Genomic DNA, 15,932 nt, shown 5'->3' on the forward strand with positions numbered 1-15,932 from the left:
AAGATTGTCTGCAGAGAGTGGTTTTTAATTAAACGAAAGTGGATGTAGGTTCGTAAATGTCACACAATGCGAATGGTTTCATTTTATTCTCGTGCGAGCCGTTCCTGGGTTGACAAGTATACTGTTTCGGTTTTAAAAATGGATGAGTTCTTGAAATCTCTCAACATAACCACCACGGTTGACGTGTCCCGGTACGATAGGAAGCTGGATTCGATCGTGCAAGTGCTGAAGAGGACCGATGGTCCTGCCGAGAATTCCACTGTCTCAAACATCACTGTTGGAGTAAGAAAGGAACCTTTTTGTATCACTGCAGAATACTTTACTGTATACTGTTTCTTATCTTCATCCATTAAAGTACGCACCAAACACCCCAGAGCGTGAGATGCTCGTGTGGGTGTTCGAGTTGATGGGACATTATTTCAACTGCAAGTAAGTTAATCAGTTTCCACACCCGCAGAGTGACTGCTAAAAGAATACTTTCTACGTTCGCAAGCGTACACTATGTCAAGTACAGCGGATTGCGGGCTGTGCAAGATGCGCTTGACAGGGGCGAAGTCGACTTGGGCATGATGTTAAGACCGATCGTCAGCAATCATAGTCAGCAGACAGTGGTCGCCAGACTGGAGTATGTAATCGGGATATTTTAGATCTTTGAAAGAAACAGCTTGTTTCTCTTTTTTTGTTCACTTCACTTACTGCTCTTGTGTGATAAGAGTCAGTATCTGCGCTGGTTGGTATGCTTCCTAGTAGTGGTTTTATTTCATTTATTTGCTTCAATGACATCGAGAACCGACTAGATAATAAGGCATATTTTGTAGATGTAACAGCTTCTTATGCTTTGCTCTTTGTTGCTGCTTTATTGATCAGTGCAAGCGAAAACTATGTTAAAATATCGATGATCTTCGTTAGGTGTACAATTGATTTGAATTGCAACAGTTAGGATACTGTTTGGAAATATTTTTCTATCTCACCAAAGGCAAAACCTGTACCTCCCGGTCAACCATACGCACCATTCGAGCACCTTCTTTCTCGACATTTTTTCGCTCGATCTACGGTACGCCATCCTAGGTTTCGTGCTGCTCATCACCCTGCTGAACGCGTTGCTGATGAGTCGACTCTCGCCCTGGCGGCACCTGCTGTTCCTGTACGAGCTGCTCAGTGGCACTCAGGCTCGGCCTTACCGCCGCGGCCAGCACCCGTACGTCCCAAACCGAACGCTTCAGCTGCTGCTCGGTGGCGTCCAGCAGATCGTGGTGTGTGCCATGGCAACATTCCTGGTGGCGCAACTCTCCATCCCTATTATCAACAGTCCGTTGAAAAGCGTAGCCGACCTGGGAGACCATCCCGAGTACTCATTGTGCATTCCGCGTCTGCACAACTTTTTTGGCCATATGGCGTCGTTTGTGCGGTTTCAAAATATCCGCAACAAAGTCGACCGCGAGTGTCTCCGGCGCGTGGATGATCCGGTCCGGCTGGCTGAGTATCTTTGCGACGCAAGGAGCAACGTGGTGCTGATTACCAACGATATCATCCTGAACAATATCTTTCCCGATCGTTCGGTGGTGGATCGGATGTGCGAGCTGCAGCTGATACAAAAGGGCTTCATCAAAAATTGGGTCGCTCTACCGTACGGATCGCGTTTCAAACACGGAGAGCAGATCAAACGCTTGTAAGTGGCTTAACGAAAGTTTATTCGTTGGCTCGTTTGGGCAGAGTAACTGGAGTGGTGAGGAGTGTTTTGTTCCGATTAGGCTCCATACGAAACCGCTCAGCGACAGCGCGGTTGGTATTCTAGGTTCTCACTCCCTTAACAAAATCTGAAATGTCTAGCACAAGAATTACACCAGTTTTTGACCGAGTACTGATGATTTCTATTTGCAACCCTACGAATAAAATGCATTAAAGTTTGTTTCAGGTACGCTCGAATGGTTTGCTACAAAAACCGTACCGGCATCTGCTGGGAGCTTGGGGTCGCCGAAAACACCACCCGAAGAATCATTGGGCAGACATCGAACTTCCTACCTTAAAGTGGCTATTCCTGGGATACGCCGGTTTCGTCTGCTGCAGCGGGTTGCTTTTGCTGCTGGAAATTCTTTATGCCAAGTCTGTACAGTACCTGCGTCTACTAAAGAGACGAAATTAATGTATTGAACAAAAATGATTTCTAAAAATCATTACACATGTGAGCAACTAAGGTCGCTCAAAATATGCACTTATATCACCGCTGGGATCACGCAGATCTGTTTGAATGTATTTGGTTTGTTTTAAAAGTGTGATGTAAGTAAATAAGAACATGTAGTTCCAAATGTTGGATCACTTTAACGAAATGATAATTTCACTTCCCCAAAATCTCGTATCGGAAAATTCGTGGTAGTAAATAAAACGTTTGCATCATGTTTAATTGCACGGGTAAAACGACGTCGACAGCACCGATTGCACTTTCCACGAAACGCACCCTTTGAATGGAAAACAGGTCTCGTTGGCAGGTCAATTTGTCCGACGGCGGGAAAATTTACAGCTGCTCTTTTGTGTGCTCAAGCACCGCACGTCGATCATGATTGGATGGAAGCTGCTGAACATTCCGTTCGCGTCCCGCAGAGAAGTGTTTTTAATCGATTTACGTTAATTGGTACGCTTTTCATTATCCTGTCGTTCGGTGGTACGGTAGGATGATACAGTGAGGGAGGTCCAGGAAAGGCAGAGGCCTTTAGTATCTGCAAACTTTTGCTTGAAAACAAAAAATGAAAGATCCTTCGGCGTGAAAAACTTCACTAACACCCACGTTTGGCCCGGACTACGAATGTGGAAACAAATGGACTTTTTCTCGCTATCTGAAAAAACATTCCAACCACACGGCAATCCTTCCTCTCTATTGTTTTCCGGAACGATGACGATCCAATCGTTTGTTTGGCTGTCGGTTTAGACCCGGCTCGTTCGTTTGCTCTTTTTTCATTTCATTTTGTACCCTTGAGAGGATGGGAGAATAAGAGATTCATTTTTACCTCATGTTGTTTCGCTTCTTTCTGCACCGAACAATGTTTTTGCGATCGTTGTGTGGTGTTGAAAATCACTAGACTTTACACAACAGTACCGGAACTTGGTGTTGGGAAATGTTGGAAAAACAACCTAGTGTTATCTGTACATAGGAGAAAGGTTCAGTCAAACACCGCGGGGGATTTGCGTATGCCTTTATTCTTGCCGTAGTTAACAATTAGAATTTTTAATCTGTGGAATATTGCACAAAAGGCATTCATCATCCTCCGTGTATACTCGAGAAATGTTATTTTCGGTCCAATTATCCCACATGTTGATTACTTATTTTTGGGGAAGATTAGAAGATTAGTCGATAACCATGTTTAACTATTTTACAATATTTTATTCCTTGATTATATCAAGAACAAACAATATTTTATTCCTTGATTATATTAACAATTAAATTCTCGTTTACTTTTTATCTATTTGTTGACTGTGGATTCTTTACTATTGATGGATCATTTATTCAATTACGCTCCCTCTCCTATAGCTTTGTATTGTCTTTGTTGCGATTATTTTAGAGAAACCAACCGAGTTTTTGCAATCTCTAAATTTGTTATCCTGATTATATTTATGTCGGTAATTTGAAGCGTTCGGTTTACGTTTGAAGCTCTTCATTGTGCTGTTAGGATAATTCTGCTGCTAGGAGGATCTCCACTGCCGACGACGTTGTTTTATTAGCTTGGTCGCGCTGACCCAAAAGGACGAAAAATTTCATCATAATACGTGTTTGAATGTTTATACCGCCCCAAGAATCTTCGCACAATCGGTGTCATTTGGTTGGACAACATGACAGGGTGTTTGTTTATTTATTTAAAACATACACTTTCGCCCGCGTGGCAAGCAACGAAAAGCAAAGACAAAACACGCTGAGAAGAAAACCATAATTTACACAACATTCAAATCTTTCTGTTTTTCCACGCGCCCACCTCCTCTAGCAGGTTGACCGCAGTTTTTTCAGCTGTCATCTTTTGTCGCCCGATTATCATCGCGCGCGCCAGTGGACAAAATGGCAGTTAAAGTTGTTCTGCCGCGTTTTCGGTGTCGTTTTTAGCACCACAGGGACAGATGACGGACAACGCTTCCCCATCGGACAACTAGCGGCGGCACGTGCCATCGCACATCACTCATTTCCGTTTCCCATCAGGACCGGTTGGTTGGTGGTCAGGACGCCAGCAGTCCCGATAAATCCAGCAATGGCCGGAAATAAATCATAAAACAACTGAAACAGGCACGCACATTAAACCATTCCCGGCCCAGAAAAGGTATTCCTCTAGAGAAGCAAACGGTTTGTGTTTGAAACACACCTTTCTTGCCCTGTTTTGGCTCGTTCTGTGTCGTTGCGTAAGAAAATTCGACAGTTTTCATAGCGCACTTGTTGGGGGTTACTTAAAGTACGTGTTTCCCCCAAATTTTCGGGGATTTATGTTCTGTTACTTAGCAGTGTTTTGGAACAACTACTTGCGTGTGTCAAAAAGAAGACCCTTAACATATTGTTATCTAATCACTACTAAATCTTCATTGTTTATTTTTTGCTATCCAAACTAGTTCACTATTTAGATTTTTCCTATGTTACTTTCTAAGTGTCTAAAGTTATCTGATGTATTTGGGAATAAAAAAAAATCTAGCAGATGTGGTGCAAAATTCACCGTTGGTGCTCTTTTAAAAGCACAGGATTAAAAATCAACTCTAAAATTTCCCTTTGCACACGTGCAGTGCTCGTAAGCCGAGGAGAATTGATTTCTTTTTCGATTTTGGAAAACTCTCGAGTGCCTCGAAGGGACGGGTAGTTTTTCCGGATCGAATCAGCTCCACTGAGGTCCATCGATGTGGACCCACACCGAGGTAAACTTTCCCAGGGAATCGGTCGAGCCGATGTTCGCATTGGATCAGGCAGCTGGGACGAACCGATTGGGAGGCAGCTCCAAAATCCCGCTGTGGTTTGCTCTCGTGTCTTCACCTGGTGGTGGGCCCCCGACGGTCGAACCCCGCCTAAGGATAAAGTGATGGAAAAGTTGGGGCCGAAATTTTATTGCCCTTCCAGCGAGTGCGGTTTGTGCGGTTTCGTACCGAAGAAAGTCGTAAGCGCCGGTTTCGGGGAAGGATTTCGAGATGGGCAGCTTAATGTACCGTCAAACCAACACCATCGTCAGCCTAGTTGTAGGGCCTCAAAAACTAGTAGATCGGAAAACGTGCGGTAGCCCCTAATGAAGCGCTCGTAAGTGCGGCTCAAAAAGTTGTACCAACCCCGAAAGGGAGTTGCCGCCAACAACGACCGGCTGGGGGCTACCCGACAGATGTTAGCTCTCTTCCAGCTTTGGTTTTCCGACCTCTCATCAGCAGTGCTTTCGTAAGGAGTGGCGCAGAATCACGAAACACGGCCGCTCGGAATGAATTATGGTCTTCTTTCCGGCGTCGCCGGGTCTTTGGGGGGCCGTTACGGCAAAGTGGGTCGGTTTCTGCGGTTTTCCCTGGTTCGCTCCGAAACACGCTTGAGGCCGGATATCTCCAGGGCTCGGCAAAGCTCTTCACATGTGCGCCAGGAGGATTATTAGGCCGATTGCCGATGCCATTATTCGTGAAGCGCCCGGCCACGGGGGGAATGCTTTGCTTAGCTGTCTGCCCAAATCAAACAGCCGATTGAGCACGGAAGGGTTTGTAATTAAAATATCGTCATGCTTCGTCTGGCCGGCGAGTCCTTGGTTGAAGGAGCATTAAATTACTGATGCTGATTATTTTTCTAATTAAGGGATCAATCACGAGGGTCCAATTAATGTTATAAGAATAAATATTTCTCGTAACGAAGTGAGTTGGAATGGTTGGCTGGCGTGAACAAAGTTCGAACCATTATATAAATTTTCGGTTAGCAGCATTTAATTTTTTTTTCATTATTTGTATTTGTTTATTCATAAATAAAAGTAGTTCGATGAAAAGTATACCATATTCGAGACGATGGAATATACAATATTTTTGAAAAGTTAAATGCTATGCAAATTCTTTCAGAACGCCACTTTATGTTCTGATAATCTTATACAGTTGCTCAGTTTTTTTCATTGTCATTGCACTACTTTTTTCTTAAATGGTTCAATCTCCGTTACTTTAACATGAACGAGTCTATCTATAATTTTGTATTGCTCTCTCTCCATATTTTATCACTACCTCCATTTCTTCATCATTGTAAAGTTTTTATTTTGACATTTTCTAAGCAAACCTCTGGTTCTAAAAACTGACGAAAAAGCAAATACTCTATTTAGAGGTGCGCTGCTCATCATCTCCACACATTGAACGCATTCGAACCTTATGTAACGCCTGTCTCAACATATTTCTGGAATGTGAAGTCAACGACCTTTACTAGAAACCCGTGTGCAGAGCCTTTGAATTGTGGTTTCGTTCGCTTCGGTTGCAAAACTTGTAAAAAAGCGAGTCATTGTCGAGAGAGTCCTTCCAAGCAAAAGCGTGATAGTCCTTCCAAGTTCCTCCCTCCCCCCTCCTCGCAAAACAGGCCCGAAAACGGTTCCAGTGGGTAAGTTTGGTTCCGCTTCGGTAGGAAATGTTTGCCAAAAGTTTGCACTGCTGGCGAAAGGAGTTATCAACACCCTGTTGCGAACCTGGAATTTATGTTTTATTTACTTTGTTCGCCCACGAAGCATTTCATAAGCGACGTGTAGAGTCGTGGGAATTTGTTTTCCGTTTATTTTTAACCTAGCAAATCATAACCGATGTCACAATATGCGTGACATATGGGATCCATAGCGCACCGACGAAGCCATTGGCATTTTTTATTCAAACCAACCACTTTGGGATACGAATTGAATAAAATATACATCGTTCCACTCAATGCAGTTGAAAAAACCCCAGCGAAGTTCTTCATGTGGTAACATAAGCCACTCAATAGCCATACCGGGGCTCGGTGTGTGTGTTGCGGTTTGGTGGCGGATGCTGGCCATGCCTAAGGTAAAATGGCTGGGAACTATTTAACGGAGGTTAGGTTTACGATTTTTTTGCGGCCACTATTAGTTTGCTCATATAATATAGACAACTACAAAGGACTTCCCTTTAGTCATTTTTCTCGAAACTAGGTCAAACGTGTCCTGTTGCGTTTCCTCCATCTTTGCCCCAAGGAAAATGGCAATTGGTGACGCAAACACACTCACGTGGCAACACATCCAAACACCGACCACCAGCACAGCTTGGGAAATGTAACGCCGGGAAAAAGGTCAATGTTGCATGGCTAATAAAATGTAATTCCCTTTTTCCTCCAATCGTTGGCGGTGCAAAGGGTTCACGTTAATGCACATGCAACGCACGGATCGGTGCACGGATTGCACCGAATTTGCATAATAATAAACCAACACCCAACCGTCACCCAGGGCAATATCTCAATTATCACCCATTTATCCAGTCCGTTTAGTAACGATCCAAAGGGGGTTTACGGTCAAAAGGTGACGAAGGGCGGGCTGCCTGTGCGAGAAGCTGCCTGTTTTTGCCTTCCTTCCACGCAAATGCCTATGCAGGAAAAGATGTGAGGGAGGAAAAAGCCACCACAGGAAACAGGTACAAAAGAGAGAGAGAGAGAGAGAGAGAGAGAGAGAGAGAGAGAGAGAGAGAGAGAGAGAGAGAGAGAGAGAGAGAAGTAGAAAGAGAGAAAGAGGGAGGGAGAGTGCACGTTGATTGCTAATTTGTAACAACTAGTCGTGGCGTAATCACGTGCCAACAACATTATCCCGACACGGATGAATACTTCCCGCGCTGGAATGCCGGAAAATGGTTCATTTCCTGCCGCCGGCCAGTGAAAACTCGAGCGGGCGAGACTGGCCTGCCTCCCAGCAAAGGGAAACCGGCGCTTTGTTGTTTTTCCACTCGTGTTGCCATTTCGGAAGGGGTGCGGAGGGGAGGGTGTACTGCTAAACCTTTGGGCAGTTCGTTCCGTTCACTTCCCAGCCTTCTCGGTGCTTGTTTGTGTCGCTCGATTTAATTCAATTTCATGCATATTCTCGGTTAGTTGCAACTTTTATATTTGCTCTTCATTGCTCCTTTTTTCCACAATTGAGCTCGGCCATTCCGCCGGGCAAGCTGATTGAGCCTTGCGGGATTTTCCCGCAGGGAAGTGCTGTTAACACGTGCTCGCACGGTGCATTGAGCGGATTATGCAAGTTTATTGTTCGCCTTTTCTTCGCCCTTCAAACAATTGCGCGCAACGGGTCGGGGCATAATGACATAATTCTACGTTTTATACAAACCAGCACCAAATCCGGAGCTTGTTGGATGTATGCTTCAATCTGGTCAGTCTAGATTAAGAGGATAAAGGAAACCGTCGCGATTGGTATTTTTTTCTTTCACTTGTGGGAGGATTTAAATTTGAATAAGCTCATAGAGAAAAAATAATTTAGTTTCTACAACAAAATTCCCTGCACTAACATTCGGGTTTTGTCCCGGCACTTGGACTATTTTGAAATTTTTGTAAATCAATAAGATACATACTCAGTGTTGCACTGTTCCCAAAATTATTTGTATTACTACTTCTTTGGAATAGAATAAAAAATATTTCATTCCATCCCTAAACAATCTTTTAAGAATTAACGCATGGGAAGAAATGAAATTCGACCACTGTAAATTAAGTTCCTTGAAAACCAATGAACTTCAAAAAAATATAGTGGCATCCGCAAAAACATTTATTAAACTAGGAAAGCCTTTCTTGAAACTATATTAGAGTAAGTAATACTCTAAAATGATTTAAATTTTGAGAAGAATTTAAATTTGAACAAGCTTAACGAACAATTAATAAATAATTTTGGTTTTACAACAAAATTTGCTATATAGCACATTCTTGAAATGAGTTAAGTTTTTTTAAAAGCAATAAGCTACGAACGAAGTATTGTTGCATCTCCAATTTAATTTACATTTCTCTTTATTTGGGGAGGGAAAAACACATTGAACCTATTATAAATAATTTTCGAGAATGATGTCCGACATTCTGATCGATCTCTCACCAATATTAAAAATCATTCATCGTTTTCATCTTAGAAAAATATAATTTTCTTCAAATACTAGTCTCATAGAATTTACTCTCAATATTAACAGCACATCGATTCAATATTTCAAATCATGTTGGAAATAAAGCATGTGTATAAGATTTTGATACTTGTTTAGAAGGACAAAATCGTTCCTATGCTTTTCTTGCCCTGGCAGAGAATATTTTGATGAATTTTGCGCTCGAAATGGGGCTTATTTTCCATTGATCACTCATCGTTTGCTTCTTACGCATCTCCTGGGATGGCACCGATTTCGGCTTGGCGTCATAAATTTGACAACGAAAACCGGACGGCGTCGTGGGATAGGACCATTCGGGGGAAGCCCACGAAACAGGGGAGAGCTATAAATAATTTCTGTTCATGAACCGAACGGAACAACGATCTCTTTACGTCCTTCCGGCATCTATAAAGTGGATGCGTTGTGCTTGGTTTGATTTCCGCGTACGCCCGGCTGTGGGTTCCGTTTCCCGCCGACCCTTCTGCCAGGCGTGAAGAATTAATTCTCACGGGACACGCCTTGAGACCTTCGAAGCGGCTCCGGAAGGAAGTGCTTCCAATAGTCAACCAGGGCAACATAAATCACCTTCGCAGGGGTCCGCGTTTTCTCGATGCTGTGCGCAACAACGCAACGTGGCAACGATGGAGCGAACGATCGTCCCTTCATCGGTGGAAAGTGTTGGTGACCCTTTTCTTGTGTCTCGGTTCGATCCGAACCGCCGGAGGAAGTGACGAAACAGAAAGCAATTGTTGCCGGCAATGCGTCTTGCGCGCAGACGTCGGCTTAAGAGTTGAATTGTTAATCGACCATTTTTCATGGATCACATGCATGACGCTAATGCGATCATTAAGTCGATTCTAGCGCAATCGAAGCGGTTCCGGAATGCATTTTGAATGGAGTGCTAATGTGTTCCGAGCCAAGTCATTTTATTTAAAAGGTTTTTACTTGCATCGAAAGCGAAGGGTTGCTTAGTGGCTTCACATTTGACTGATCTTCGTTTTGGGCATAACGAAATGAAAATGTTGAAATGCATATGATTGGTTTGTTAAATTTATGTTTTATATACAGTTTTCGTAATAAGGCAATGCTTTCCATATTTATTTTATAGACGCTTGATGTCGTTCTGTTTTAATAAATACAATTTGACATGTAAGTAATGTTTTAAATTTTCCACTTCTCGAGCTGCACTCGCGCCAGCGTTTTTTTCCATACGTTTCCGTGCCGATCCGGTGGCTGTGTTGGTACTTGACAACTCACAAACAACTGGCATGTTGGTTTTTGCTGTATCTTTTTAACAGTTCCGGTTTTCATTGTTCGGAAGCTGACTTATTTCCTTATTTATGACCACTTTCAAGCAACTCGAGTTTGCTGCGGAAGGCTTCCTTCGTCCAATTACATGTTGTCATAAATTAAATCCCACGCAAGTGTTGATGTGGAAGCAATACGAACATGGAACAGAAATTTTTCAACCAAACATCCCACCTTCATGCTGAAGTATGGATTTTGGTGTCATGTTTATGGCCGCCCGACGGTACTTGCAACGCAGCCGGGGCATTATTTACGGCAATTATTTTTTCCGTATTTCATTGTTTCATGGAAAATATAGCTCAAACGGGCCCACATTATGGAACCAAATGTCAAAAAGAACCCGGCCCATTTGATGTTTCTGGTCCGGAAAACTTCCCTGTAATCCCGAATGGGGGAAAAGGCGGTTCACAATAAAGTAGGCACGATAGTCGAAGCGGCGAGAGTTGTCCTCAAGGAAACCGGACAAAATGTGGCCCTCTAGTGGGCGTTTGAATTCCCGACCGTAACCATTTATTTTCCTCTCCGTATCCCACGGGAAATGGCTGATGTGCTGCGGCCAGAGATGGGCAATTAATGTTTCCATGAACGCGAGAAAGGACCCATAATTAAACGTCGGATCCGAAATTCTGCTCGCCTGTTCTAGGATGGATCGAACCAATCATTGGAAACTTTGACGCACGGGACAGTCTATTATTAAAATATCTTCACGTGAACATTCATCATGTACAATTCCTTAGACATCCGACTTTGCAGAAGACTTTGCAGAAGGCTTGAAGGCTGCTGGTTGATAATCCACACTGCGACACGCGATTGCTTATGCAGACAGACTCGACTGGTTTAGTTCTTCGCAGGTGAAACCGCCGGCTGGTGGTGTGACCTGTCGACGTTTGCGTCTATTAGGACATCACCGGATACTCTCATAGACCGAATGTACCCTCCGCTAGTCCAGTTGATACTTCCCGCTCGCTAAAATGCAATTTTCATGTTTCCCTGATTGCAGCTGCTCCGGCAAGAACCACTGCAGCTTCGTGTTCTCCCATGATCACCCGTTCGCCGTCGTCTGGAAGGAGGGCACCGTGCGCATCAAATACATCTGCATGGAGGGTAAGTGTGTGTTTGAATAGTTAAATTTCACCCGCGCATCGTGCGGATTCCTAGTAAACGCGCCGAATGGCCGGTACGACTCTAGCTTTCACCATCGGTAATTATCCGCCCGATGCGCCCACTCGTCCGGTTGCCGTTGGATATGATAATTTATGATTAAATTGATGATGGCAACAGTAGGCGGTTGGTATTATTTATCACCAGGTAAACAGTTGGACGAAAGTTGTTTTTTTTTCTGTTCCTAAAGACGTTCTTTGACTTCATTTCGGAGTTCCGTATGACTTCGACGGGAAACGCTTCGAGTGGAGTTTTATTCTCAGAAGGTTTATGGGTTTAATAATTGAAAAGGGTCTGGTTTGAAAATTACATTTTGCTACCATAGGAAAATGTGCCCTCTGTGCAGAATGTATTTCTACTGGTTGTTTGAGTGGTCGTTATGTGCTGTACCGCTTTTTGTCAGGCAATTTTCGCGTCAACATCACAGATTTTTGCTTATTTTATGCAACAAAAGTTTTAAAAAAATTTCTTTTTTGTGAAACCAGCTTAAAGATAGGTTGAAATTATTTTCGCATCATGTATTGTGATTATAGTTTACACAATTTGTGTGGTAATGGTATCATGATAATAGTCAGAAATTACTCTAAACTCCTTAAATTATTTGTTGTCTATTAAGTGACATTACAAAAATAACGATATTTTTCAAAACAAACTACAACAAATTTCACGAATTTCTGTTGCTATTGTATAGAATATTAGAACAATCACACGAAATTGTAGTAAACAATCTAAGCACTTTTGGTTGAATGGTTCTGAATGAAAAGCTTTATATACTAAACTATTTACGTCCACCCATTTAACTAAAGTATGCTACATATGGATAAGATACATTTCAGATACAGGTACAAGTTAGTTTTCTTCATGTAATTTATTTGTTGTGGTTTAATTCGGTCGTTAGTTACTGCAGTTAACAGTGTTTTTAAAGTTTTCATTGATCGAAACCCTGTATTACTATTTATTAGTTTGCACAGATGTTTTATGTATCCTCTTTCTTTTTAGCAATTGAAAATTGACACATAATTAATCTGGATGCATTGTGTGGCATATATATACAAATTATCAAATTGATTTACTAACCGTTTTTGCCGATTTATGTCGATGCATACTTGGAACATTGGCATGCACGTTTTAACAGTTGTTTTTAGCTTTGTTTGATGGATAAAGATAGTAAAGACTATGGGATCGTCCTCCCACATGCTACCGAATTTCATGCCGAATATCTCATAAATGCAAGAAAAGCAGTTTTACCGTACGGTTGTTGGGTACACATTTGGATTTAGGCATTGAAGGAAAATTCTATACCCCTCTGTTACCTTGGGCACTCCAATTCCAACTACCACCCATTCCGAGGACCACAAGTATGTCAATAAACTCCAGCAGTGCCACAAAAAACGTATCAAGTGGTAAAATTCAAGGCCGAACCGGTCGATGCTAGTGGTCTAGAACACCGACCCGCTCACCCACGTCTCGAACACATCAATTCGGATGGCTTTTCGCGGCGCCGCCGGGTCTGGAGGCATAGTTTTTGCACACGTCACGCCGTGAAACCTTCTCGGCGCATTGGTCCTTTTCGGTTTGATGCGTTACGAAACGACCGAAAACGTACGCAGACTCGAAAATGTGCGTCTGTGTGTAGGTGGGTGTGATTTTTTCATCTAAACAAACACAACAAATCGACGATGTATCTGTCTGCGACGCTCAGGGGTTGCGTTCTTAGTGTCTTCCACTGTTCCGAATGGGTATCCTTGACTGGTTCTGTGCTGAAACAGAGGGGACATCGATCTGGCGACGGTCGACGGTGGATGTAGCGTTTTATGGGAGCGATATAGCCGACGAGCTAAAGCCTATCGTTAGTGCTAATTTGTTGTGGCATGCGACGCGTGGTTGCATTCGTACGATCTTGTCACGTCCCGAAAAAAACACAACAAATACCGGTTGATTTGTAGTATCAGGTCGGTTGCGAACGGCCGTTTGTATTTTTGGAAGACGTTCTTCTTATCTAGATCGTTTCACTTGGCCGCTCGAAATAAATATATTGATAGACGATAAACATTTACACCCTGCTTAAAATGAGTTATGTTTTTCTTCACAATAAAATCCAGCCAGCTTAAGCAATACACACAGGAGTTGTCTCTAGTGAAATAAATAAATAAATGAGGAGTTCATGTATGCCGTTTTCAAAAACTATTATATAGTACATATGTTCTCGTAAAAGCATAACAATTAGAGTTGTGTAATTTCGATTCAGATTCATGAATCTGAATGATTCTTTGCATCGTTTTAGAGAATAGCATCGTAAATGGCGATCGAACTGAGAGCAATCTCGATGTAATGCGAATAACGAAAAAAACAAAAAACTGATACATAAATACATACGTCATTTAACATACATTATTTTTTATGTTTTAGTACATTTAGGGAAAAACTTTTATTTGGAAATTTTATTTTTTCATTTAATTTATTTTTGGTCGCAAGATCCACGCCAACGAAATAATTATGACGATTCGTGAAAGATTCATGAAAGATTGATGATTCATTAATGTTTCACAGGATTCATCAACGTTTGATGATTCCAATCCCAAAAGATTCATAAATAAATCTGGTTGAAGCTTAGGTGAAAGATTCATATGAATAAAACTCGCGTAAAGATTCAAAAGACACAACACTAATAAAAACATAATAACCAAGTTTAAAGCTTCGACAATATTCGTAGAAGAATATCTTCACGTCGAGAATGTTTGGTTCAACTTAAAACTCCGAGCCGGGTCGCATTTTCACAGAAAGACATAATCCACTTTTCATTGGAAATTCTGATAAATCTGAGCAACGTGCAGCTTTTCCGAGCCATTCTATCAATCCTAGCCACCCTTGAAGGTCGTAAAGTAGTTGCGTGCTGGACGTGGCAGCCTTTGCCAGAAGACGCCACGTACCTCATGAAGAGACCTCGTTCTGGTGGCGCCAAATTTTCCCCCAGCTCTCGGTGTGTGCGTGGATGTCTGTCTGGTTAGGTTTCTATGTTAACTGTAAGTGCGAACATAAATCCGATAAAAGGAAACCGAAGGAGATAGCAAAAACCCAAAGCGCCACGTTTGGCCAAAACGGCCACGACGTGAGCGACCGTGACGGAGTCCTTGTCCGCGCGGAGTCACTTTTGCGGATCGTTAAGCGCACACGTTTTTGTGTAGTTCCGTTTCGTTTGAGAAAAATGAAATAAACGAACTTAGGGGCATGGAGTGAATAAGCAGGGAGGGGTGATGATGTAATGTGTCCTTGGTTGGAGCAGAGTTAATGCCAATCCGTAGGTCGTGAAATTCGTACACTAGACCTAGAGAAACAGGCCCAATCCGATGGTGGGTGGAATGGGTTTTCGCAAACACTCACAGCCATAACATATTTGCTTTGTTTACTCCATCGAGGATAACTCTCTTCTCCCGCTGCGGTCGTAACACGGTAACGAATGGTCGTAACGCGGTAGGTTACTAATTGACTACAAGTTTCCATGTCCCGTCCCGTAGCAGCGGGACTCCAAACTTCACTCTGCGAGCCGTTATTATTGCTGCACTAAACCGTAAACTTTTCGCACACACTCTGGTCAAACAAAGCTTCGCATCTTTCGCCCTCCAAGGTTTGTTATATCTCGATGGAAGTAGTTTTCAACTTTTGCAAGCCTAATATCTCGTGTTTTCCTAGTTAACAAAGTTACTGTTTGTTTGATCTTTAGTAAGAAGATTTAACAAATCACTTGAGTAACACAATATCGCTGTTTGCAGAGGTAAAATCGACGTACGATGTTTCTAAACATTATGTTTTTCATAATATTACATAGCTCTCTTTCCCCCTAGTGATTTTATAGGTTATGTTTACAGCATCAGAGGCGACCTTAAGACTACGTTTTTGGTTCAACTCCAAGCACTAGTACAAAAATCACAACAGAACTGTTTATCCTCTGCCGTGTGCCATTGGCGAAGGTACAAGAAGTAAATACTTGCTTTGTTTGAAGGCTGAACATGAATGGTTATCACTGATGAACTCATCGGTACGCAAGAAGTGTGTCACAACTGTTTGCCTTTCCCACACCGACCAATTGCCCAACGGCATCCACTGCCCTTGGCAGGTTCGTCCTTTAGTCTGATACCACCTTCTCTCTTGATCCTCCTGTACAAACATTCATCCCTTGCCTCAGGACATCGTGCCAAGAGTAAACACAATAATTTGGGTAACACTGTAATCTTCGATGATGGACGATCGGATCGCATCGATGAGCTTGATTTGGAACAAGACATCCCTCTGGTTGCTTTTTCCCATGCTTCCCCCCGTCCATCGCTCTACTGTGATTGCTGCTCCTTTTTTCCAGTGCTTGAAGTAATGCGGAGACTACGGCGATGAGCAGCCCGAATCGA

At 42.7% G+C, this 15,932-nt stretch overlaps 1 protein-coding gene across 1 annotated transcript in view; it reads left to right on the forward strand.

The window, feature by feature from the left end:
• The window catches only part of LOC131264113 (uncharacterized), a 72,237-nt gene that overhangs the window by 30,635 nt on the left and 25,670 nt on the right, over positions 1-15,932 (forward strand). The window contains exon 4 of the mRNA XM_058266402.1: positions 11,372-11,475. Coding sequence (XP_058122385.1) covers positions 11,372-11,475 — 104 coding nt within the window. The remainder of the gene's footprint in view (positions 1-11,371; positions 11,476-15,932) is intronic.

Source organism: Anopheles coustani, chromosome 2 (assembly GCF_943734705.1).
Source record: "Anopheles coustani chromosome 2, idAnoCousDA_361_x.2, whole genome shotgun sequence".
Taxonomy (NCBI): domain Eukaryota; kingdom Metazoa; phylum Arthropoda; class Insecta; order Diptera; family Culicidae; genus Anopheles; species Anopheles coustani.